The following is a 25,800-nucleotide window of genomic DNA, read 5'->3' on the forward strand; positions in this document are numbered from 1 at the left end:
AATACTTACCTATATACGACTTAGGTACCTATGTTGAATGCTGGTATTAAGAGAAGTCTTCTATGCCACTATGCATTAATCAATTTATTAATAAATACAGTGATAATTTAGATTCCATTCAGAATATTCATTTTTATTACCTAGAAAATAATAGGTTTTCCAAATTTTTTTTTTTTTATATTGAAAATTAAAAACGTTTTTATAAAAACGTGTTTATTAAAAACGAAAACTAAACCTATAATAGTTTCATAATTCTTATCACATAAATACATAATATTAATCCGTAAACATAGATCGTACATACAAAATATTATGTTGTTATTTTTTCTTTCAAAAAGTGTTGTTTTGCGGGACTTTGTTCATATTATGCACATTTCATAGGCGTAACTAAGAGGGGCTTGGGGGGGGCTTCAGCCCCCCAGAATTGTTGGGTAATTGTAGTAATGGTAAATATTAGTATTAACTTTATTTTTGCCTAATACAATATAAAAGTAGTATAATTGTATAATCATTCAAGTCAGTTGTAAACACGTAAACACCATTAGAAATAATAAATAATAATTTAATTAAAAAATATTTGCTATAAAACATTTTAATCTAGCCCCCCTAACTTAAAGCACTAGTTACGCCTATTAAATGCACTTTAAAAAAGTCTTCTGCCCCAGAGTGTACAAGCAGTGCATGGCTGCTTATGCACAAACGCAAATTAAAGCTGCAAATTTAAGTGTGAGACCATGGGGGTAATAAAATGTACTTGATTTAAATTGAGGAACATATCAAAATTATTGCAAAGTTCTTATAATGATATATCGTGGGGAGATTCTCTTCGCGGCGAATAGTCCGGCGGCGAAATGTCCTAGACCCCATAATAATGTATGTAATAATGAATTTTAATTTTTAAACTATATTTATATTAAAAATGTTTTCCTCTCATAAGTAAAAGCCATATAATATGCAAAATTCATAGTTGCATATTACATAAATTCAAAATTTATAGTTTTATATTTTTTACGTTTTATTATATAAGATATAAATATTATATAATATGAGTTTTTAATTTAATTATAATAACATCAAAGTCCCAATCATGACATCAAACGTAATTAGTAAGTATTTTCACTAAAGTTAAAAGCAAATTTATTATTTTTGAAAGACTATCTTATTTTTTAATTTTCATAAATGTGAAGATATTGGAAATATGTACAACTTTGATGGTATTAAGACAAATTATTGTTGTCATTTAGTATATTTTAGTCAAAAATAAGCGATACATAAAGATGTGTTTAGTGTATGGTACCTAAACTAAATTTACTAAGTTACTATTTCACTATATTTATTACACAATTAAATGTGGTACCAATGTTTGAACAAATTACTTAAAAATCATGTTTGAATATTCACATACTCAAATTAGTTAAAAATGGTTAGTTCTGTGTAAATAACCTATGTGTAAAATATAAATGTAAGTCAAATGTTCATAATGGCAGCAATACACAAACTTGCCATGATTTCAGTCCTGTTGAATTAGAAGCTTTCAAATTTGCACCTATAACTTCTGTTAACATGAAAGTTCTAGAGCCCCTACAAGAACGTATTGCACCCCACTCGACGTCGATTTACATTTGAGAACTGTCGAATATGCCGATCACTTGAATGTACACAATAAACTAACAGCAAAATATTGTAAATACTTTATTAACGTTCGGCATCTAGTGATAACCAAGTCACACGATCACCACTATTGGCGACCCCTCTTTGGTCGTCCCATTATCCTTATATATTATTTATATTATATCGTTGATTTAATGTTTAACCTAGTTATCTTATTGACTATGTATAAAATTATACTATTTGTAATATTATTGTTATCTTACCCTAGTTACAATATGCTTAAAAATGATTACACTAACTGTTATATTGTTTTACACAATTGTTTTCTTAATCTAGTTTTTAAATACTAACATGTCTTGATGTCTTATTATTACATATTTTAATTTATATTTTTATTAAACGTTTAATTCAACAGAACTTAAAACAGTGCATGGTTGCCCATTGTTTTGTTGACGGCGATGATCTTATACCTACTTCAATGAATAATTTAGTAGGTATGTAATTTGCGTATAGTTAAAACTGTACTGTGTATATTGTATACACAATAATACACTAGTTTTTATTAAATAATAATTTTTATTTTTTACTTGTATTTTTAATCAATAATTTAATTAATAATATATATGTACATATTTTTTAGTTTTAAATACATATAAATCAGCACCTTATTTATTACACTATTAAATGCGACCAATGTTTAAAACAAATTAGTATAAAATAGTGATAAGGCATTTATTATAAGCTCAAAATGTTGGCTTTTGTATGAATAATCTTGTAAAATATAACTGCGAGACATTAACAATTTATAAATTGTATAACTTTATTAACACAAACCAACAAAAACCATATATGCAAATATTTATCAAGGAAATATTGAATTTTATGAAATTATTACTCATGAGTCAATAATTAAACTAATTAAAATAAAATAATTTTAAATACATTAGCAAATCTAAATATTAAGATACTGAAATTTGCTGAATTGTATCACTTTTCATTAAAATAAAAATGTACCATCAAACGTTAAAATATCAATATTGAGAATATAATTTAATTATAATATAAATTGCAGTCTTAGGTACAGTAACTTTTAGAGTAATAATTAAACATTTACTTTATTCTAATTAGTTAATAAGTGTATACTTCAATAAACTTTTGTCTTAAACAGATTGAAGAAGATGGATCACATGGGCTAAATAAAAATTAAATAAATGAATAATAATAATACACATTGGATTGTAATAAAAAAGCTAATTTTAAATTTTAAGTCCTAGTTAGGTCCAAAATATGTATAATTATTTTCATATAAATAAAATGTAATGTAATGTAATGTTGACAAAAATATAATTTTTTATGATCTGAACAAGTAATAAATACCTTCTAAGTGTAAATAGATAAATGTATCAAATTATGTTTTCTAATATCAGTTAAAAACAAATGCAAACATTTTCAGACGAAAACAACCAGTTGACAAAAATTAAAATGCACAAATTACAATGTCTAAAAATATCAACTTGATTGAAATAATTCTATATGTATTTAAATTTAGTTTATCTTTTAAGTTTTAACTGTTGTATAAAAATTATGAAGTAAGAAGTGACAAACGTTATCAATAAACTACCACAAACGGTACCTAATCATTTATCACTATTATTATCGTAATAAAATAATACAGTATGACTTGGACTTCAGTTGACAGTTCTGTCAGTTACATGGACATGAATTTAGATTTTAGAATCTGAAAAACTATATATATATATAATATACAGTACCTATCAAATAAGTATTTATATTTTATTATAACTTATAATCATTTTTAACTCTCAATTTTACAATTTGGAAAAATCGGCTGTTAATTTTTCTATATCCACAGGCATAGATGTAGGCATTGTAGGCTAGCATCATGGCATATTGTACAACACATTTGCTATGGAACGAGTTCTGTCTGTTGTACAAAATTGAACCTGTTATTACTCATTCAATGTGTGCTTAATATTGAATATAAAATAATCCTCTAATTAGATTACCATGTCTTCTTTAGACCAATATGCAAATCAGGATTTTGCCTGTTTGATCTCATCTTCTTGGAATGTTGGTTTGACTAATTTCACCAAAGTTTTAAAATCTGAATGCATTTGATACCACTATAGTAAAATATTATTTAAGTGTAAGTATGCTTTTTCAATAATAAATTATTACTTAATTACTTGGTTAATTTTTTGGTGTTATCGCTTTATGATGTTAAATATTTATTGAATGTGAGCAATTTACTTATTTCACTAACTCCATACATTCAACATTAAATATTTTTTCTTTCACTGGTTACTGAAGTCTAATCTAACCTTCTTTGCCGTTTGTACACTTCACCACGGGAATTACTTTAAAAATATAATTGGGTTGAATCTGTCCACATTGAACACCTTGACTGTAACAATATCATCTTCCAATGAAACTAAAATTGTATTGTAAATGGATCTCCAATTATTAAGAGCAAAGTTTATGATCTACTTCTAACTATGAACATTTTAGAGACCTGAATCACATTCAAAATTGTATTAAATATCTGTTTAATAAATTACTTACAAAGTCTTTTAGTACAGTTTGGTAGATCTGTAACCACAGCTCGATCACCAATCACCAGTTGTAGCTCAGAAATATTGGGTATTCTTCAAATAAGATATTCACCTGAACTCTCAAAATGTATTCTTTCTTGTACATATTGCTGAAGAAATGGAATAATCTAGAATTAATAAAAAATAATTAAATTTTATAAGCATGACATTGGATATTCTATCGTAAAATAATTTCATCTTAACAACTTTTAATATTTTGTTGTGTTTAAAAAAACAACTTGAGTTTTTCACCAAATTTTTATATTATTAATTTCAAAATAGTTTGACTCTTTTTGAGCTATCTATAAGCATGAAACATTTTCAATTTTTTTTCTATAAATGTGGATAAAAATTATTTGTGTTTATTCTTAAAAATATACAAGATCCTATACAAGTTGTATGATTTTAATGAAATCACGTATTTAAATGATACAATAACAAAATAAATTATTTTGTTAAAATTCAAAAATACTATTAGTTATTTTACGAATATTTTGAATTTTATTATAGATATGTAATGAAATTTTCAAAACACGTAGATTAGTTTTAAAATATTACCTATTTATTCCATGAACCTATTCACACTATTCTATGGTATGGTAGTAATTCAAAAACTAATAACAATAATATAATATGGTATAAATATATATCATTATAATACTTACTAATAATATAATAAATGCAATGTTTTTGGAAAAAATTAAATCATTAAATCGACCTGCTGTTAGTAAAATAAATTATTTTAATGGCAATATTGAAAAATATATCATGGAATAGAAGTCTATAAAGGAGTAAATAAGTACATTAAATACATTAAATTGCATTTTTTTTATTTAAGTACATTTTTTTCAATGTTATATGCCGACAGTTGGTTTTTGTTCAAAATTATTTTTTGTATACATAATAATATAGCATTGAATTTAAATTTAACACATGCCTACCTATTTTATTATTGAAGCTTTACCTAAATATCAATATGTATCAATAATTTCATTTTTTATATTCGTATTCCGAAGCGTATATTTATTATTTTCTATATATTAATTTATATGTATTGTATAAATAGTCATACATGGCTAATATTAAAATATAGATACATTAGTATTTCAAAGAGGTAATTTAATAGGTACAATATTACCATACAAGTACAATAAAACCATTCAAAATTAAAATAGTGCATTATTACCTTTAATGAAATTATAACATTTATTTTGTTATTTAGTACCCAAGCAATTTTCATAAAATTATAGCATATTGATAGGAGATATGGGTAATATACTAATAACTAATTTTATAAAACTTCAAACTTACCCAAAAGATATTATCCATCACATTTTTTTCAAGAAAAACATCTTTTGGCAGTTCGGGAACTTTGGGTTTCCTGGTCATCCAAAGCCAGATATTGTTTAATAGGGACATGATCCCACGAGTACACGGAGCATGGTACTTATGCCAAATTAAAACGCTGTTTCAGGCGAGCGCCCACCAGTGGGTACGAGATTTTGTATGTGAGCAACACGGTGAAAAACTAAAACAGTTTAAATGATCTTAACAAACTAGGATGACGTCGACACATTGTGTACAGTGACACAATGTACACACCACACAATGACTACATTTTTCTCATGTTAGATATGCATTATTGGACATTGACCATGAATTAATTTAATATATAGATAATAGATATTATCTTAATTCATGACATTGACACAACTGTATAGACTGTACTAGTATGAGGTCTACGATATAGACTGACTAATACATACACGGAGACACGTAACTCATATGACATTCATGACGTACGGTTATAGTTGATAATGATAAAATCTCAATTCTACTTCAATACATTTTTTGTAGGTATATATAATATCGTCAACGCCTCAACTACAGAACACTATTGAATTATAAATAATACTCCATAAGGTTCCAATTTACCTGTGAACCTCTGAGGAACGGACAAAACGGAAATGATTATGAAAGAAAATACTATAGAATATAGATCTATCCATAGTATTTGGTTTTGGTTTAAGTATGGAACGACTGGAACTAACCTGACTAGTGACTTCTGACTACCCGAAATTATACGAGCACGTACCTATAGTATAAGCCACGGTTATCTAGTAGGTGTACTACTGCTACGACTAGTACTGCGGCTACGAATAATATTTTATTTCAATAAGCAATAACTGATAAGCGCGATTTACCGTTTTTCAATTGTATACAATTTCCAATTATTATTTTTAAAACATCAAACTTACAACGATACGTCAAAAAATGCAAAATAAAAGTTTTATAAATGGATTTATTGTTTCCTACATAATTCTTACACAGAATACTTACAAAGCAACGTTTCACAACTTTCACAATCACGCCAAAAAAATGCACTTTCCTACAAATTCACAGCCCTAATTATTATTAAAATTAAAATGTCCAAATCAAGACCAATTCAATGACAGATGAAATCTTTAGTCGAACTTATGACCAAAAATTATTATAACTCAAAATTTGCCATTGTAATCGAAGAAAATCAATTAATTACGGATTAATACCAAGCAAATTACAAAACGTAAAATAACAAAGCGATGATCGATAAGAATAGGAATTAATTATTTCTATTTTCTGTTGTATAATGTGAAAATTGATATCACATTTCATACATTATCATGGGATTAAGGTTTTTCTTAATCTATACCGTTATACCCAATATAAACAAGCAGTCGAATATTATTTTTCGTTTGGCTAGTCAAATATCTTTTCAATTTCAAGAATACCAAATATTTATTTTTATCATCGAACTATATGATATGATTTTTATGTGATAAACGTTTTATCGCATGCGACAAAGTTTATCACGATTGACTGTGTTCCGGTCCATCCCGAGCCCTACGAGCGACGCTCATTGCAGCACCCGCCAGCACCGAACGTATTTCGATTCCCAATGCGTGAAATTAATACAATCAGGTGGCGGTAGCGATGGCGCCACTATAACGCACCATTACGCGCCTTTTTTTAAATACACGAATAAAATAAAGTATACAATTATTATACTATAGCAATTAGCAGAGGTATTCAAACTTTTTCATCCTGTGATGCATATTTTGAATACCTTTAATCTATAGGTATTATATATTATTCGCATATAGATACAAACTAATATAGACCAAATTCTGCCTAGAAGCGACTGGACCAATTTGGCTACACTCAAAAAAATAAATAAACAAATATAAATATCACAGCTCCTTACCCACACTACTATACATGCCGAAGGCAACTGCAAACACAAATCAAAGGGTAGGGTGACTCCTTAGATTCGAATTTATTGAATATAAATATCAATAAAAAAAAATTAAATGGTAATTCATGCAAACAACGGGTCCAACAGCACCGTCGTACTATTGCAATAATAATAAAAAATTATATCAAACATATACTTAGTATTATTTTCTTTAATAATTATTAAAATGTTCAGTGATAAATGTGATTTTTATAATAATTGCAAAATGAATAGAAGATATTTTAAAAATGTAGTTTTTCATGCTATTCCAATAATACTGAACTTACAAAAAAATGGATGATTGCGACAAACATATTAATCAGCTATTAATCCGTTAATAACATAATAATTTAATAAAAATATATTCTTTGTTAAAATGCATAAGTATCATAAAAAAAATGATAATAATTTAGGGTAGAGTTCAAGACTGCCTTTTTAGCTTATAAAATGGGCGGAACAAATTATATGCACTCCTGCATAAGTTTGCAACAGATTTATAGATTTTATAAAATATACAATAAGATCTAATCACCTATCATCTTCAACACTTAGTTTTTGATAGATAGCCATGGGAGTTCCCAGGGGGGAGGGCAAGACGGGGCACTTGCCCTCCCCCTAGAATAATGTCTGGGGACACCCATGCAGAGAGCTATTAGTAATAACACCTTTAGTTATTTTTTTATTATAAGTGATAACACTAGTATGAATGCATAATCCACATTAACAATTTTATGATTAATTGTAAATTGAAGTAAACAATAAATATGTATCTATTTTCTATACCTAATATAGTACATTAAAGAAAAAGATGTATTACAATCATTTCTAATTTAAAAAATATATTAATTTGTGTAGATTCATTGATCTATATCAAAGGTTTAGTTTTTAAATGATTTTCTATTATTCCAGATTGGATGAATTTTCATTAATAATATTAAATTATTACTAACTTATAGTTTATGCTAATACATTTACCAGTGGATTGATACAAAAGCTTGACTACATTTAAACAGATTAACAATCGGTTTTAAATTTATATAAATTGTAATGTATCACTGAAATAGTTAAAAACAAGAAGTTCTCTAACTATGGATCACAGTTATTTCTTCAAAATATTTTTAAAACTCGCCAAGTTAAAATAATAAAATATTATATTCAACAATATTAATATAATATAAAATTTAACTTATATAAACAAACAATAAAATTTTAAAAACCAGTAATAAGTAAGTATATAAAAATAAAGTCTATTTTAAAAAAAAAAAGTGTAAATACGTCACATTTTTGAATTATTTACAATAGCAATAGAGAAAACTGAGAAATAAACTGATAACTTTAGTTTCAAATAAATTTAACACAGCCCACAAATATGTTAAATCTTAAGTAGTTGGCCAAACTATTTTTACTATGTACTCAACTTATTGAATGACAGCCTTATACCATCCTTTGCCTTAAGCAGCATTGAGTGTTTGCTGTATTCATAAGGCACAGTCATTTGGTTACTCAGATCAATTGAAAAGTCTTTTAAGAGATGTACCATTCCTCTCTTCGTACTCATTAAAGCAAATCGTAGACCTAATAAAACATATAAAATAACATCACATTACAGTTATAATAGGTGTAAATATTTATTTAATACACATACCAATGCAATTTCTTGGTCCAGTTCCAAACGGTAAAAATACATAATGTGAACGTTTAGCTTTCTCTTCTGGAGAAAATCGATTTGGATCAAATTTATAAGGCTCTGGATAGTATTCCGGATCATAGTGTAACCCAATGACAGGTATTTGAACAGTCATGCCTTTTTTCAATAATAAGTTAGAATCAGGAACCATATAGTCTTGAGTACTGACACGTTCTAATTGTGCTACAGGTGGATGCATTCTTAAGGTTTCTACGTAGGTATAAAAAATTTATTATTATTTTTTTTCACAAAATATATATGATTGATTTTTTTCTGATTAGTTTTATCAATACAGCTAGCATGATACATACCCATTAACACCATGTCTAACAAAGGCATTTCTTGCATGGCTTCATAAGAGCATTTTCCATTGTATCGTTCTAAGACTGAACATATTTCTTCTCTTAATTTAACCTGTATGGTTTGATTTATTGCCAACTCATAACATGTGAAAGTTAATAATGTACTTGATGTCTCAAATCCAGCAATCAAAAACAATATAGATTGAGCAACCACTTGAGCTTCCGTCAATACATCTGAAATCAACCATCATTTGCATATTCTTAATATTTGATACATGCCTATTATAATAATTATAAGGAGAAATTGTTGAGTTGGGTATATATATATATATTTTTTTTAATCAAAACTAATAAAAACTTAAAAATTGATTTACCGTCTTTGGATTTGTTTTTATCATTTTTATCTAAATCAGTTTCACTATCCAGTAATAACTGCAAGAAATCGTTTCGCCTTAAAAAAAAGCAATAAAAAACAATGAAAAAATAATTCTTTTTTAGAATAATAAATATTATGAAATACCGTGTATCTATAAAAACAGGGTATACTTGAAACAGAATTGAAAAATATTTACATGGTAATAAGTGATATAGTGTATCCTGTTTCCGCGGACACGCGGTATATTAAATTATTATTATTATTTTTTAATAATTATAATAATACATTATATTTTATTATTAATATAAATAATTAATTACACCATTATTGTTTATTATTTATATATGAAACTTGATAAAAATGTAATTCATAATATTTAAGATAATACTACACCCCATGTGCTATCTCTATTTTACAAACATGTAACATAGCAAATTTGCTGTCAGTAGAATCAATTTTGTGCTGTTAACTAATATAAGAGCAAATTTACCTATTATCATTTTGAAATGAATTATAGCTAAGTAAAATATTACAACTTTAAAATGATCATAACTCACATAAAAATTATAATATTAATAAAACCTTATGATTATATTTTTACTTTGAAGTTAAACCGTCAGTAGTTGCGTATGAGCGACTCAATTTCTATTTTTGCCACTATTGGCTTTAATTTAATTTTAATATTGTTGATATCTATTTATACCTTATGTTATCATACCTGTGAATTTTTCTATAAATAATATAACCCAATCCAAAGTCTTGTGTTGAAATGACAATGGATTGAAATGGCCAGTCCCAACAAAAGTGAGTGCCACGCTATATTTACTATAATGTAAATGTAAATCTGGTCAATCGGGTTCAGAAGCAAAATCAGATTCATAATAAATAATCAGTGGTCCTAATTAATTATTCATACTGGAATTTTTACTTATACTTCGAATAACCATTTTTAATAGTAAAAATAGGAGAAGTGAGTGCCATGCTCATACACGCCTGATTGTGTAACAAATACTAACGCGCCTATTGACGGGTTAAAGCTCACAACATAAAATAGATTCTACTGAACGCAAATTTGTTATGTTGTGCGTTTGTAAGAGAAAGACAATACATGTATGCAAGCAAGTGAAGCATCTTTTCAATACATTTAAAAAAGTTGAATTAATAATATTAGTACATTAATTAATAATAAAAAAGACCTATAAATGAAAAATGTATTATTTTTAATTATAATAAAAATATAATACTTTTAACAAAAAAAAAAAAAATGATTATTCAGTTATATAATATGTTATAATCATATTTTAGATTTAAAATGCATAAGTGACAATGTACATACTTTTGTCCAGTGGATTGTCTACATTTTTTTGCTTCTTTGATCACATTAGCTAAGAATTGTATCACTTCCATATTAAAAAAAGATAATGGCACAAATCGTGCAATACCAGGCATAAAGAGTAGTACTATGTAGAGGGATAGACGTTTCATAATACTTAAGCTAGCAAATTTAGAAACACGACTGGCAAAACCACCGTTCTCATCTTTCAATGAATTTGATTCCACTCCAAACGCACAAGTTGCAATAACATCCAAGGTGAATTTGCCAAAAAAATCTTTCATTTCCAAATCATAACCTTGTTCTGCAAACCAAATTTATATCAAACTAATTGTATTATATTATTAAATGTTAAAATAATTAATATTTTAATATTAAAATGTACTAAGTTTTATCAGAATCTAAAAAATCATTATTATAAGATATGTTATGCTCCTATAAACAAAGAAATTAATTAAAAATGTACTATTATCAAATATTAAGAAGAATGTTATGGCTTAAGCTATATACATATATTTTTTAATTGGTATCTGTAAATAAATACAATAACTGATTTATCTATTAAGATCACATACTTTAGTAAAAAATTAAATTGGTCATATAATATAAACATGTGAGAAATTGCAATTTAATTCTTTAGTCATTATTGATTGACAAAATATATAGGTGTTAAAAATATATATTTAATATATGTGATAAAATAAATGTTCATATATAACAGAGACCAGAAATGCAATGCTACTAGAGAGCTAATTTTTTTAAAGTTAAAATCTATCTAGCGGGTCAGAGAATATAGAAAGAAAAAAAGGAAAATTTACAATTAACATTTATTTTTTATATTTAATTATTAATTTATTAATACATGTGGTATTAATTAATAAAATAATTCATATCTATGTTTCATGATAAACATAATGTTGATTTTATAAATATAATAAAATAAAATACAAAAAAATCCTAACATTTTATATTTTTATAAAGTAATTTGAAATGTAGCACAGGCTAGTTAAAAATGGTACGCGGGCTGTCAATTACTCATCCCTGAGACAATATAAACTACCAAGCTACTTTTACTTCCACACTAAACTACCATATACTTTGAATACACATTTAAATACAAATTAATATATATTATAATAAATTAAAGTTATGTGTTTATAATTACCACTTTTGATATTTTCATTTAAAAAATCACTCATATTGTTACAACAAATATCCACGAAATGCTCCATAGTTCTAAGTTTGCCTGAAGTAAATGCTGGTGTTAATTGACCTCTCATTCGTTTCCATTTGGAACCTTTAAGATTAATCAACATTTCAGTAATATATTCTGATGTTCGAAATTTCATTGTTTGGCGGTCCGTAAAATGATTAAAATCTTTAATCATAATACATTTGATAATGTCTGGGTCAAGGATAATCAATGATGCTCGGCGACCGAGATAATATCCTAAAACAAAGAAACAAGTTATTTATTTATTGGAGTTTGAAATTTTAAATATTTAATGTATAATTATAATTTTAACATAATTCAGTGAGCTCCAGTTAATGTGATCACAATGGTGCAGGTCATTTAGATTATATTAATGCATTGATTTCATAAAACTTTTTTTTTTTTTATATAATAATACATTATTAATATGTACCTATGCTTAAAATGATACAAAAAGTACATTTAAAATAAATAAATGTAACTATCAATTTTTTATTGGATATGCGAGTCTTGAATTTCAGTTGATGCATTTTTCTAACACATCAAAACAAATGAGGAAATATTTTTTTCCATTATTGATAAATCTTTTTGTTTGCTTAGTATGTTAAAAAAATATTTAAACAACTTACTTTACTTAAAGATACAATGTACAGCAATAATTTAATAAGCTCAAAAATACAATTTAATTGTACATCGGTAATATCAATTTGCAATTAATTCAATAAAATGTTCATAAAAGTGATTAAATTATAATTTAATTTCCAAGTACATAGTTATTCTAATAAATGGTTAAATGAATAAATAAAAGACTTGGTTAGAGTAATTCTTTTTTGATTCTATTAAATGGTTGATTGTTGATAAATTGATTTTATTTACCAGTGATCCTATTAAGCAGAACTCTCTGTATGTTATTATAACACAGATTTGTTATATGAATGTATGGTTTATATAATAATAAATTAAACAAAAGAAAAGTAATTCATAGTTAAACAGGGTACTAACCAGCATATCTATGTCCTTTGAACTTGAAATACAAGTCTCTGTGAAACTCGTGAAATGATTTTTTGAAAAGAACACGATCCTTAGCATTTCCAAAAAAAAATGTTGGTTCCAAATGATACACTCCCATTTTTTTCCAGTAGCTGTATATATTTCTATAATATAAATACACGGCAGTAAACAGAACAACTATTGCAGAAGCTGTGTACATGAATATTGTTTCCTTTGAAATCATTTTGAGTGAAATTCTAAAACATATGTTCAAGTAAAATTTTAAATTAATACATTTTATTATAATGGGAAAGTAAAATATCAATACAAAGAGTCGAGCATAACAGAGAGAACAAAGTCCTGTAGTCACACAATATATTAATAAACAAACAATAGATATAAATATAGATCACAGACAGCAACATTTATAGCCTTATATGATAGTTCGTGGTATAGATAGTACAATCACTGCTGTTCAAAAGCCTGAACGTTGTTCCTAATGCTACGAATGATCATCACGTCTAGTTTAGGTAGGTACCTAATATAATTAATTTACAATTGAATACCTATAATATTGTTATAGTCATAGTGTGAATACGTAATTATTGATATTAATATAACCGCTGATAAAAATGTATTAATAATAATAATTAACTATTGTCGATCGATATGGCGTATTAAAAATGAAAAAAAAAGGCCACTATCACTCAACGGCCAAGGACTTGAACGAAAAGGCGGGATTAAAACCGTCGGGTGTTCGGTACGATGGAAAATTAATAAAACGATCACTATATTATGATATTATGATATTATAGCAGTGTAATACCGGACGACGACGGCGGCGGCGGGCTACCTACCTACAACAAATCGGTGGTCCACGGTATACGCTCTGTCACGACTTGCTCGGAAATTTTAACGAAACGACGACTGACTTTCAGACAAACTGCGCGTGACGAAAACGTTCTTAGGCATATCGGCGGTCCGACGACATTGTCTCGATCGCGTCGTGTCGGTGTAATCGTAGAGCGGCGCCCGCTGACGAATCGTTTAATCCACAGACCGACGTCGATACGTAATTATAGCGCTGCAACAGACGCATCTCGTCAGTTAGTACGTGCGCACCGCCGACTGCCGACAACAACAAGAGGACGTGAATAGTGCCAATGGTGGTAACAACAAAACAATTATTACTATTACTATTATTATTATTATTATGACGATTACTCAAAGTACGTACAACGCGATAATTATTAACAACAATATTAGACTGATAGTAAAAGACCGAGTAGTAGTCACGAGTCGCAATCGCTTGATAAATAAAAAAGAAAAAAATGATAATGACGGCGATAAGAATAATAATAATAATAATAATAATAATAATATGTTACAACGTATTACGTAAAGAAGCGGGCGAACGGAGGCCAAACAGTATGACATAATATCCGCGTGTATCGGTTTCGTTGTGTCCGATTCCGTGTTCGAGAATTCGAGATTGAAAAATATTATAAATCATTATTCATAATGACTGTTTTTAAAACATACCTAGTATAGTAGTATGTGTATGTTACTGTTTTATTCTTTTTTCTACAGGGTATGTTTTTATGAATTATAGTTATTGTTGCTAGGGTTAGCAAACTACGAAATGTGCCCTAAAAATATGCTGCAGAAATGTCAAAATAAAATCTAAAGAATATTGTATTATGCATTTATTGTACAAAAGAAAATGACTATACACATGTAAAATGCAATCTGTAGCAATAAGCATAAAACAAAATCGAACATTTTCGTTGACAAAAAATAAAACTAAAAACAAATAATACAAAAAAATAAAAAAATGTATATATTAAGACATTTAAAAAAATAAATTCACTCTACGATGAAAAAATTTCGAAGTATTAAAATATGCAATTATCTTCAAAATGCCCATAATATGTGAAATAAAAATAGCATATTCTTATAATATCTAACCGAACCTAACAAAAACGGGTTTTAATCTCACTTTGCTATATTTTGGACTAAACAAAAAAAATATGCAACATTTTACAGCATTTTTATAGTTAATTCAAAATAAAATAACATCTTTGAACGCGTAACTGTATATTATATAGCTATATTAGAGTGATTTATTTTCGATATCCTAACTCATATGACATACATATAATATATGAGTATGCATTCATACGTGTATATAATATTAGCATTTGTGAACTATAAATACTTTAAAGAAATAAGAAAGATACATAGGTAAATGAAAACTTTATTAATATCGGATTATTTTTAGTGAGATATTGGTACTAATTTTTATTTGTGCTTCAATTAATATTTTAATTAAAATTTACCATACATATTGTTAAATTATTTATTATTTATTGTAATAACCAGTGACCACTTAGTATTATAGTTTGAGGTGAGCTAATTTTTCTGTGTGTGCATTTTAATCGTTCCTAGTCTCCTCAAGCTCTTCCCCAATTCCCACATATATCCCATATTATGTATAGCCGTATAAGGCCGCAGCCAGACTACATTATCAGGGTGAGAAAGGGGAAATGATAAAATTGAAAAAATTATACATTTATTTACAAGACATTTTTAAATTTTTTTTATTAGGAATCTGATATTTTAGATAAATTAATAATATTATATACAATTGTTTGAAATTGTAGGTGGATCAGTAATTTTATTATTTGATAGTGAGTTTAGTTTTAGACTTTTAGTATTCAGGAGTTAATGACAAATAAAAAGATGCTCGTCAGTCATTATATTATTATGTTATTTTCAATATTATATGAAAAACAAATTGACGTTGACCTTCTTGTGTAACTCAAATAATATTTAACGTGAGTAGGTTTATGACTTTATGTATACATTAATATTGAAATTATAATTTAGAATATTAGATATATTATAGACTAGCTAAACCTACGCCCTAGTCGTCCTACTTAGATTAGTGCCTTCACTGGTTACACTTGAAATAAATACACGAAAATAATGTACGCAACACGATTTTCCGGGAAATAATTTGAATCGTCAGGCTTGATAACGTTCAGAAATTGACAAATCGTTGAATTGGATGTATAAAGTATTATAAGGTTATTATTTACATAGCGTGATTACTATTTATAAAGCTCTTACAATTAATGTATTCCATCGACAATATCATGACGAGATATTCAGATATACCAAAAACCGAAAACCTTAGAAGTTTAAAATAGGATTAGTATCAAATTAGTACCTTAATAATTTTGTATCTCAAACTTCAAAGGTTAGGTACTAGGTAGGTATTTATTTGTCGACAAACTAAGATTTTACCAGTTGACAGCTCCAATGCTTCATTATACAATACGCTTTTCAAACTATATGGAATTGTACATGTTAAACTTATGATTTAAAAATAAATTGATAATAAAAATAATAATAATATAATTAAATATAAAAACATTCCAATGATCAATTTTATCATTAGTATTTTGTGTTATTATTAATATTAAGTTATCTAATACTAATACTAGGGTTATTGAAACAAATGACTGGTACTTACATATATTATTATACTGACCTTATAATATTATGTTTACTACGTGACGGCGCCACGGAAGTGTTTCTAGGGGCCGATTCTCGAATTCATGGTAATATATATTTTATCGCACGCGATACAATTTTTCAACTTATCGAATGTGACATAGTTTTTACGAGTGTGACAAATTATTCGTATTTTCGAATGAAATACGATATATTATATAATTTTATAATTTACTTAGGTACATGCGATAACATTTTGTTACTTGATTTCCATACCGTGATAGATTTCTGGCCAATCGACGGAATAATAGCCACGAAAGTAATTTGGAATCAGGTTTTTTTATCTGCTTCTATATTAGAATTCACATTATTCAATATTGTTATACCACGTCATCTGCAGATTAAGCGATGATAGAAAAATTGTGTTCAAGGTTACTCTATATAGTCTATGTCCATAACATATTATTTATAAATATAATGTACATGTCTGTATAATATGATATAATATATAATATATTATTATATGTTATATAATACTGTAATTTATATATATATAATATATGTAGCCAACCAGGTAGTCAGGTAAGTATTTATAATGAGTATGGTCTACCTACGAGTTTTTTCTTATGAATATTTCAATTGTTTGAAAAGCGATACAAATATTGCAGTAGTATTAGTAGTAAATATATGTAGCGAACTTGGAGAAGTTTTTCGAATGTTGAAATATTCACTCTAAAAACTATGAATATTACATAACGCACATGCACCCGCTGTATTATGTTGTACCTACCTGCTCGGCCCGTAAATAACTTGGTGCTACGCGGAGAAAAATATCCTCTTTTGAATTAAGTTTCTAGGGAGGAAATATTTAAAATACATAATTTAATGTAAAGTATAGTTTGTAATTCTAATTACATTAATGTCTACACATTTTAAATCTTCGTTTTTTATTTATTTATATAGGTATTTTGTATTTTACATTTATGTTTGGTTTTTTCATGAGAAATTTGAAATTCAAAAAAATTTATCACGAAACTGATAAGTTTGCGGAAAAAATAGATTGTGTTTTTAGTGGTTCGCGTGCTATCACGTTTAATTGTAACCATCAAGATACGTTCAAATATTTATTCAAAAACACGTTTAAATTAAATAAAACCAGTGACTATTACTATAATAATACTTAATAGTATACTTTTTCGTAAGGTTTTAAGATATCATCAAGTAGGTACCTGAGTACGTTTTATACGTAGTGTATAATGTATTCACAATTTACATTAAAAACTGCAGATAGTTTTGATTCATAATAGTTCCTAATAGTCGAAAATTGTATTTTATAAAATGGTTGTACCTATTATTTATCTAAGTTATACATAGTTACCATAGTTAGACACTATATACCTATGTAATATTATAGGCCATACTGTAACTTGGGTAAGTCACAAAAATACAATGTCACGAACGACTAAATATGGTACCTTTATATTTAAATTTGATGTATTCTTATTTTTTATAACACTAATTAAAACCAGATTTTTTTTTAGAACAGGGTAAAATGATTTAACTATAATTGCTTTACCGTAATTTCAATTAAATTTTAAAACAGTCCCAAGTTACCTCGTTTGATATAATAGATTGACTCTGTATTAAAACTAATCGGTGAATAGTTAATAGTAATAATAATAGTTAATATAGATATATATATGGCGTACGTGTATATAAATAGCGGCATGCAATATTATTGTGGTACGACGTTACATTGATTGCGGACGTTACCTACCTACACTCAAGTAGCTAGTGTTATGTGTAGGTGCGCTGGGCTCGATACAAAATAGGATTCTATATAATATACTTCAGCTACAGCAAATAACATAAATTATTATTTATTATGGCATGTCGACATTTATATATGGTTGGTATAAAGTACCTATTTACGCACTCAGTACTCACTATTATGATATAGGCACTCCTCGTCTAACACGTTTGTATATTGTATTTATATCTAAACACTATAACTACTTATAACTGTATGTTAATACTAATGAGTAACAACAATCTACTTGTAGTATTATATATAGGTGGATACCTGCAGTTATCTATTCACATCATAGCTGAAATATAATAACTCATATAATAGGCTGTATAGGTAATACGAATTGCACATTATAATAATGTGACCACCCATCATCATGACTTTATAAAGTATCTTGCACGTGATGAGTTCCATACAATAATGGACAGAGAAGGTCTTCGACGTAAAATAATTTTAATATCTATAATATTGCTAAGCTTGATATAAAAAAAAAAAAAAATTGCATGGAGAATATTATAATGAAATATATTATATCATTTATCAGTATACACCGCACGACCGCGTATGCACATCCTACTTCTAAGAATTACCTAACGTGACATGATTGTTACAGGAGACTTATATGATTCGAACAGTATATATAATTAGGTTAAGATAATTATTGTTAATATAATATTGTGACACTGCGATGTATCTATGTAGTCAGGTAGATATAATAAGTACTCAAAGGTTTGACTAGGAAAGTCAAGGAGATGTTTATTATTGGTTTAGCTAAATAAAAATAAGCAATTATATTTTTGATGATCAAATAATTGACGGCGTATCTACTTAGTATTTAATAATAATAATAATAAATGATTTTCAGTATAAAATTGTAGTTAATGTTATTACTTATTAGAAACAGTGGCTAAGGTCAAATAGTCGCTAGCCGTGTCACTTTAACACTAACCAGGGGCGTATTTAAGGGAGGGGCACATGAGGTCCGTGCCTCCCTCATTCACCTATTTTATACTTATTTTTATTATATGAAAAATTTTACAACTCTATACCCCATGTTCGCAAATTTGAACTTTTAGTTTGTGGCCCCCCCCCTTAAGACATTTCTAAATACGCCCCTGACACTAACCTATTAGGCGCAAAAGAAGCATTAGCTCCAGTTTGAAAAATATAAAATAGGTACTTCGTATCTACCTATAAAAAAAAAAATAATAATAATTGTTAATAAATAAATAATTTTTCTTAACAGTTAAATTTATTACTATAATGGAATTTTTAAAAATCATTTATTATTATTAATGGAGTTCATGACGTTACATCATTATTATTTATTTATTTAGAATCTTTTTGAAAATGGGGAGGGATTATTAGTAGCGGCCAAAATAGTTGGCTCGTGGTGGCATTAGCTTTTAATCCAGCGCTGTTAGACATTTTTTATAGTAAAAAATACTCTGATCATCAATTTTAAAGGAGGTTTATGTAGAAAATTACACCTAATTTATACATTGGGGAATAAAAAGTAGACATTTTTTAGTAAGTACTATCAATTAGAGAAAAAAAAGAAATGTTTATTTTTGTTGTAGTTATTCAAATACGAATACGGAAAAATCATAGATAGACGCAATAAATCATCAACATGTGTTTATAATAAATGTTTTTTCAAGACATGAAGCCATTTTAAAATATTTGACCTTTACATATAATATATATAGCTACAATTTTTTTATAAGCGTTTGAATTTCAAATGTTGACAAAATTCTTCAAAACGATAAAATATTTTTTAGATATATATACACTATAGTACTATATTACAGTCTCTTCGCCAGTATCGTTTTTTTTATTGTGTACAACTTTTTATCATTGAATTTAAATTTAACACATCCATTATGATTATATAGACCTATTCAATGATGTAGTGTGCTTGACACCGACTATATAGCTAATTGGTTATTTTTCCATTTTTTTTTTGCTTAGAAATTTAAATTATAAAATAAAATCTAATTAAATGAATTAAAATTCAACAATAATTTAGTCCAACGTTCAAAATACTTTATTCTATTATTATGATAATATTTTATATAGTATAGGTATGCTCGTTGCTTAATTACCTACATCAACAAATTTAATTTTTAATTTTCACACAAAAAAGATTTTCCGACATATGTATAAGACATATTTCTTATTTAAAATTACATGAACAATATAAAAAATGCGTGTATTCCTAATTAAACAGTAAGTGAATTAATTAGAAATTTAGTAGCCCTAATTAAAAAAAATTACAATAGGTACTTGAGTACAGTTCTTTTGAATGTAATATATTATATGAATCTGATCAATAATGACCATATTATATTCTATTAAATTTAAAAACAAGATATGTTTAAAAGTAATTATTTTTTTAAAAATTGTAAAATATCAATTTTATAATTAGATACTTGTTAGTTATTGATAATTTTAAAAGAATAATGTTATATACTCTACTTGTTTACATTTTATGCATATTATTTTTAATAATTTTTGTTCAAAACGGCCATCATAAAGGTATACATTTTTACTTTACCCAAGTTAATTTTAATTGTATCAATCATAGTAAAGTTTCAATATAAGTTATATATAGTTAAGTTAAAATTAGTTTAAAGATAAAAGTAAATATAAGCAAAAATACAAAACAATAAAGTTATTATATTTAGGTGATGTTATTGATACGTGTCAATATTTATATATATCTGCAGCTATCATAATTTTAAAATTATTTTGTACATATTGCATAATGCATACGACTAGGTACATGTGTTTTAACACACCTTGTTTAACTGCCCGTTCTGGGCAGAAGACAGACGGGAGATGGAGCAATGCGTCGGCCGGCCACTACAACCCAATGATGTGCCGGATATCATCCTGGGACCGGAACAGGAGCTCCTCCCAGATGATGCATCCAAGAGGCGGCGTATCGAGGCGATGGCGGAGGGACTGAGGCTAGCATTTGGCAGAATAGTGGAGGCGATTCTCGGGCGGAAGGAGGATGCAGAGCGGGTTAGGCAGGCGCGATTATTATTTGTGGGCCGAAGGCCGAATAACTAGGGTGGTTAGAGGCCCCCACGTATGTATATTAGCTTGTATATTATCATGTTGTAACGGTGAATAAACGATACGGGTTCGGGTGGCAGCATTGTGCTAAACAGTTCCCACCCGTTCCTGGTTTTTTTTTGAAGGAAAAAAAAAAGGTATATGTGTTTAATAACTTCATTTTACATCAGTTTTAATTTAATTTTTAATTTCGCTTTATTACATTTACTATACCAGAGTACCTATATAGTAATTTTATTAAAAATATAAAATATTATAAAAAAATTTGTATTAAGTAGCTATACCTACTTATATCTATAAAAATAAATTATAATTTGCTGTACTTAATATGAAACAATTAATTTTATTATTCTCAATTATTTAAAACTCAATAGAAATAAATACCTAGTTTGTCTTCGTAAATAAAAGTAAAATTACGGTTGAAATTATTGGTGACGTTTATCTAAAAAAAAAAAAAACAATTCATTATTAAAATAATGAACATATTTTGTTGAAATAAAAATATGTAAAGAAGATAATATGGTAAATTGTTGTTTATAATAAACTCTTGTATAATATGCATTATAGAAGGCATCTAATTAATGGACGACTAAGTAGTAACAAATATTTATTAACAATACAAATTATGACTGAATGTAATTCTTTTTTTTCTTTCTTAAAAATAATAAATTAGAAAAATTTGTGATTAGGTATTACTCATTACATGGATGGTGTGGTAAAATAAAATAGTTATTTTTTTTAAATAGGATTTTTTCCAGTACTTACCAACTTATACATTTACTACCATGTTATCACTTAACACTAATCATGAGATTTATTAACTACAGAACTAATATACCTATACTTATTTAATTTGAACATTAAGTAGCTAGTAAAAATGGATAATATTATATTATAAAGTATATAATTATATAATATTTACTCTTAGTATTTTGTTTTATAATTTATAATGTACTTTCAAAATTATTTTGTTTTTAAACTTTTTATTTTTGTAACATTTATATGCTAATAATAATTAAGTTTAAAAGATGCATGGTTAAATGGTTCATTAATAGTATTATTGAAAATTAATACTAAATTATAACGAAAAATGCAACGGTCAAAATTGGACATAGTATATTTTCCTTTTTATTTAAATATTTTATAAAAAAATTATCAATTATGGCAAAACCAAAACATTCATTGTACAGACTATTGTTTATGATCGGTAAAATATAAATGTATTATTATAGAGGTGGGTTATATTGACCAGGTATATTTTGTAATGTGTAATATACACAGTGTGTATCCTTTATCATAATTCACGAAAGACCAAACTTGTTGGATTATATTTGTTTCGCGCAGACATGTTGTATAACAGTACTATTCTCTATAGGATATAATATCCATTACATATTATTATATTATTATATTTATGTATAAAATGCAAAATCTCCACAAATACTGATTGTTGAGAGGATTTCGACGAAGCTGTTAATGGTTTGTGTTACTTATTGTAGTTCTGATAATATTTTGTTGGCCAATTCACAGTAAAAAGATATAATTCACTGTAAGCTATCATTTTAATGTCATAGAAACATTTTTTTCCAAGTTTTAACGATTTAGAAAATAAGAAGATAAGATATAAGTTTGTATTTGGGTTTTGTTCTTACGAATTGTGATATATATCAAAGTTTAAATTTTCATACATGTAGGTTAATAGGTCAGGGACATTATTAGAGAACTTCATCATATTATTTAGAATTCGTAACATATTTGCATATTATACAATAAATCTTTTCATAAAAATATATTATTTTGTATTTTGTTGTGCGTCTTAGTGTTTGTGTCCTATATATTATACAGAATTTATAACAATACATAATTTCAAGGGGTTATTGATTTAAAATTAATTTATTCGCCGATTAAAGCCAATTATACCTATAATTATATGAAAATACATTTAATATTGAGGTTAAAGAATTGATATATATATTATGTTGTTGAGGTTCTGTTAAAAATTACTAGGTAAATTAAAAATACTTAATTTAAAATGACATAATTTTTGTAACTTTATATTGATTATGAAAATGTAATATATGTTTATAAGAAGACCCGTATGTGCTTAAATTTTTATTGTGTTACATATCCTGTTAAGTTTAGTGTCGGTTTTAATAAGACACCTACGCAATATTCATTTAAATGAAAACACAAGAGTTAACTTTTGTTACATTTATACTTCAGATAAATGTAGGTATGTTGGATTTACTGAAAATTGTTTTATATTTTGATATTAGTATACATTCAATACACTATTAAAAATATTTATTTATATAAAATTACATATTACACCTATTATATACGTACTTTATATTAAATACTTGGTTGTTATTTTATTTTTCCAAATACATGGACAGTAAGCCTTTGCCCTATTACAAAAAGATAAACAATTATAGACTAATAAGCATACAATTATTGCAATTAAAAATTGATTTATGAACAAATTTAATACTAAAAAGATTTTGATTTTAAAATTTAAATAATATATAGAATTCAAGGATTGCTAATCATATAGTCAAATACAAATTTATTACCAGCGGTAATCAGATAATTGACAGGGCTATTCATGATAGAGTTTCTATTAGAATGAATTCGATAAAATGGTATTATAGCTTATAGGATATCAGTTTTGAAAATTGTATGTCTTTATTTTATACCTATTGGGAAAATACAAGTTTGCTATGTATTAATATTTTTAAATTTTTAAAAGACAACACTTATATGGAGCACAATTGTATTGCGTTTTTTTGCAAGTAAAAAGATAAAGGAAGATTCGTGATATATTTTGTAAGTTAAATTTTTTCGTTTAAAAAGGTAAGGTGGACGCAATCGTGTTATATAGCTGAAAACTTATCCCACTATTTTTTCAACTTTCAAGCATTACAATACTGTTTTAAAAAAATTATCCTTCTCCAGGAAATATAAACCAAGATTATCATCTGTACTTATGGATATCTATGGTAGGTTCCAATATATAAATGTAACCATTGAAGTTGACAAATTTCGGTTTTCTATTTTAATACTCATCATCATCAGTCATCACTATAGATCTATAGATATTTTGTACACTCCAAAGGGGATATTAACAACGAAATTAGAAACTGAAATATAATACACTGCAGGACATATCAACTATTGTATAACTAATATATTATTAGACAATTGACACGTTTACGGCGGTAGGCGCTCTGTGAGTTCGCGGTGAGCCGGTCAGGATAAAAGAACAACACGAATTTCACTGCTTGTACCTACGATGTATTTTTATTGATGATAAACAACGGTACACAATAGCTAGTTGTAAAATGTCACTATGTCAGGTGTTGACGACTTAAAAAAGAGAATACACATAAACCTATTTTGACGTTAGATCAATTTTCTAACTATTTTATCGTCAAATCCGTTTTTGAAGATGTATATTTGCGCCTATGCCCATCATCTAATAAAAATATTTAGTATGGTAAAATAAATGGATACTTCGTCATTATGCATATTATAGTAGTACTCTAGTTTATCTATATTATTGATTATCTAAACTTATTAATTATTAGGAAATGCATTTATTTTTTTAAGTTGATGCAATCAAATACAATTTTAAATTACCTATTATATAGACTTTAACCAATTCACATATTTAATTTCAAAGCGTTCCTAAGAGAAACGTTTCCTTCTGTAATATTTTATTTGTATTACAATTCGATATATTTTATTGATTATTACTCGTCGGCCGTGGTCTACATACATAAACCGTTTTAAATAGTGCTTTTAGAATACTTTTGTTTTATTTATTAATACGTAACAAGTTTTCGCATCAATCTGTAGCGGATACCTACAGCAGGCGTGTTACATATATATATATATCATAAAGTTATTCTGAAAAAAACCCCTTTGTTACAAAGCTATTTACTGTCCAGTCTCATGTGAAAAGAGTATGTATTGTATACTGATCGTAA

At 26.8% G+C, this 25,800-nt stretch overlaps 1 protein-coding gene and 1 long non-coding RNA gene across 5 annotated transcripts; both read right to left on the minus strand.

Moving 5' to 3' along the window:
• Positions 1-3,060: 3,060 nt before the first annotated feature.
• LOC132924543 (uncharacterized) lies at positions 3,061-7,704 on the minus strand. Of its 4 annotated transcripts, XR_009661339.1 has the most exons (5): positions 6,564-7,704; positions 5,535-5,751; positions 4,195-4,351; positions 3,819-4,036; positions 3,061-3,755 (listed from the first exon to the last, which is right to left on the minus strand). It is a non-coding gene; the product is annotated as an uncharacterized LOC132924543 (long non-coding RNA). The 4 variants fall into 4 exon arrangements; XR_009661338.1 differs by having other exon boundaries at positions 5,535-7,704; XR_009661341.1 differs by having other exon boundaries at positions 3,819-4,063; positions 5,535-7,704.
• A 926-nt stretch (positions 7,705-8,630) lies between these two features.
• On the minus strand, positions 8,631-14,680 carry LOC132924541 (cytochrome P450 6k1-like). The gene is made up of 8 exons (XM_060988913.1): positions 14,256-14,680; positions 13,411-13,655; positions 12,361-12,645; positions 11,199-11,499; positions 9,861-9,937; positions 9,496-9,720; positions 9,143-9,394; positions 8,631-9,072 (listed from the first exon to the last, which is right to left on the minus strand). Exons 2-8 carry the CDS (start codon positions 13,640-13,642, stop codon positions 8,903-8,905), a joined length of 1,542 nt encoding a protein of 513 aa, XP_060844896.1. The 5' UTR covers positions 13,643-13,655; positions 14,256-14,680; the 3' UTR covers positions 8,631-8,902.
• Between the last annotated feature and the right edge of the window lie 11,120 nt (positions 14,681-25,800).

This window comes from Rhopalosiphum padi, chromosome 3 (assembly GCF_020882245.1).
Source record: "Rhopalosiphum padi isolate XX-2018 chromosome 3, ASM2088224v1, whole genome shotgun sequence".
In the NCBI taxonomy this organism is placed as follows: domain Eukaryota; kingdom Metazoa; phylum Arthropoda; class Insecta; order Hemiptera; family Aphididae; genus Rhopalosiphum; species Rhopalosiphum padi.

Excerpts from the sequence above, each read along its gene's own strand:
- LOC132924541 (XM_060988913.1), bottom strand. The coding sequence starts at position 13,642 with ATGATTTCAAAGGAAACAATATTCATGTACACAGCTTCTGCAATAGTT. Across the intron at positions 12,646-13,410 it reads CAAAGGACATAGATATGCTG|GATATTATCTCGGTCGCCGA; the intron begins GTTAGTACCCTG and ends TCTTTGTTTTAG. Across the intron at positions 9,395-9,495 it reads GTTAGACATGGTGTTAATGG|AAACCTTAAGAATGCATCCA; the intron begins GTATGTATCATG and ends ATACCTACGTAG.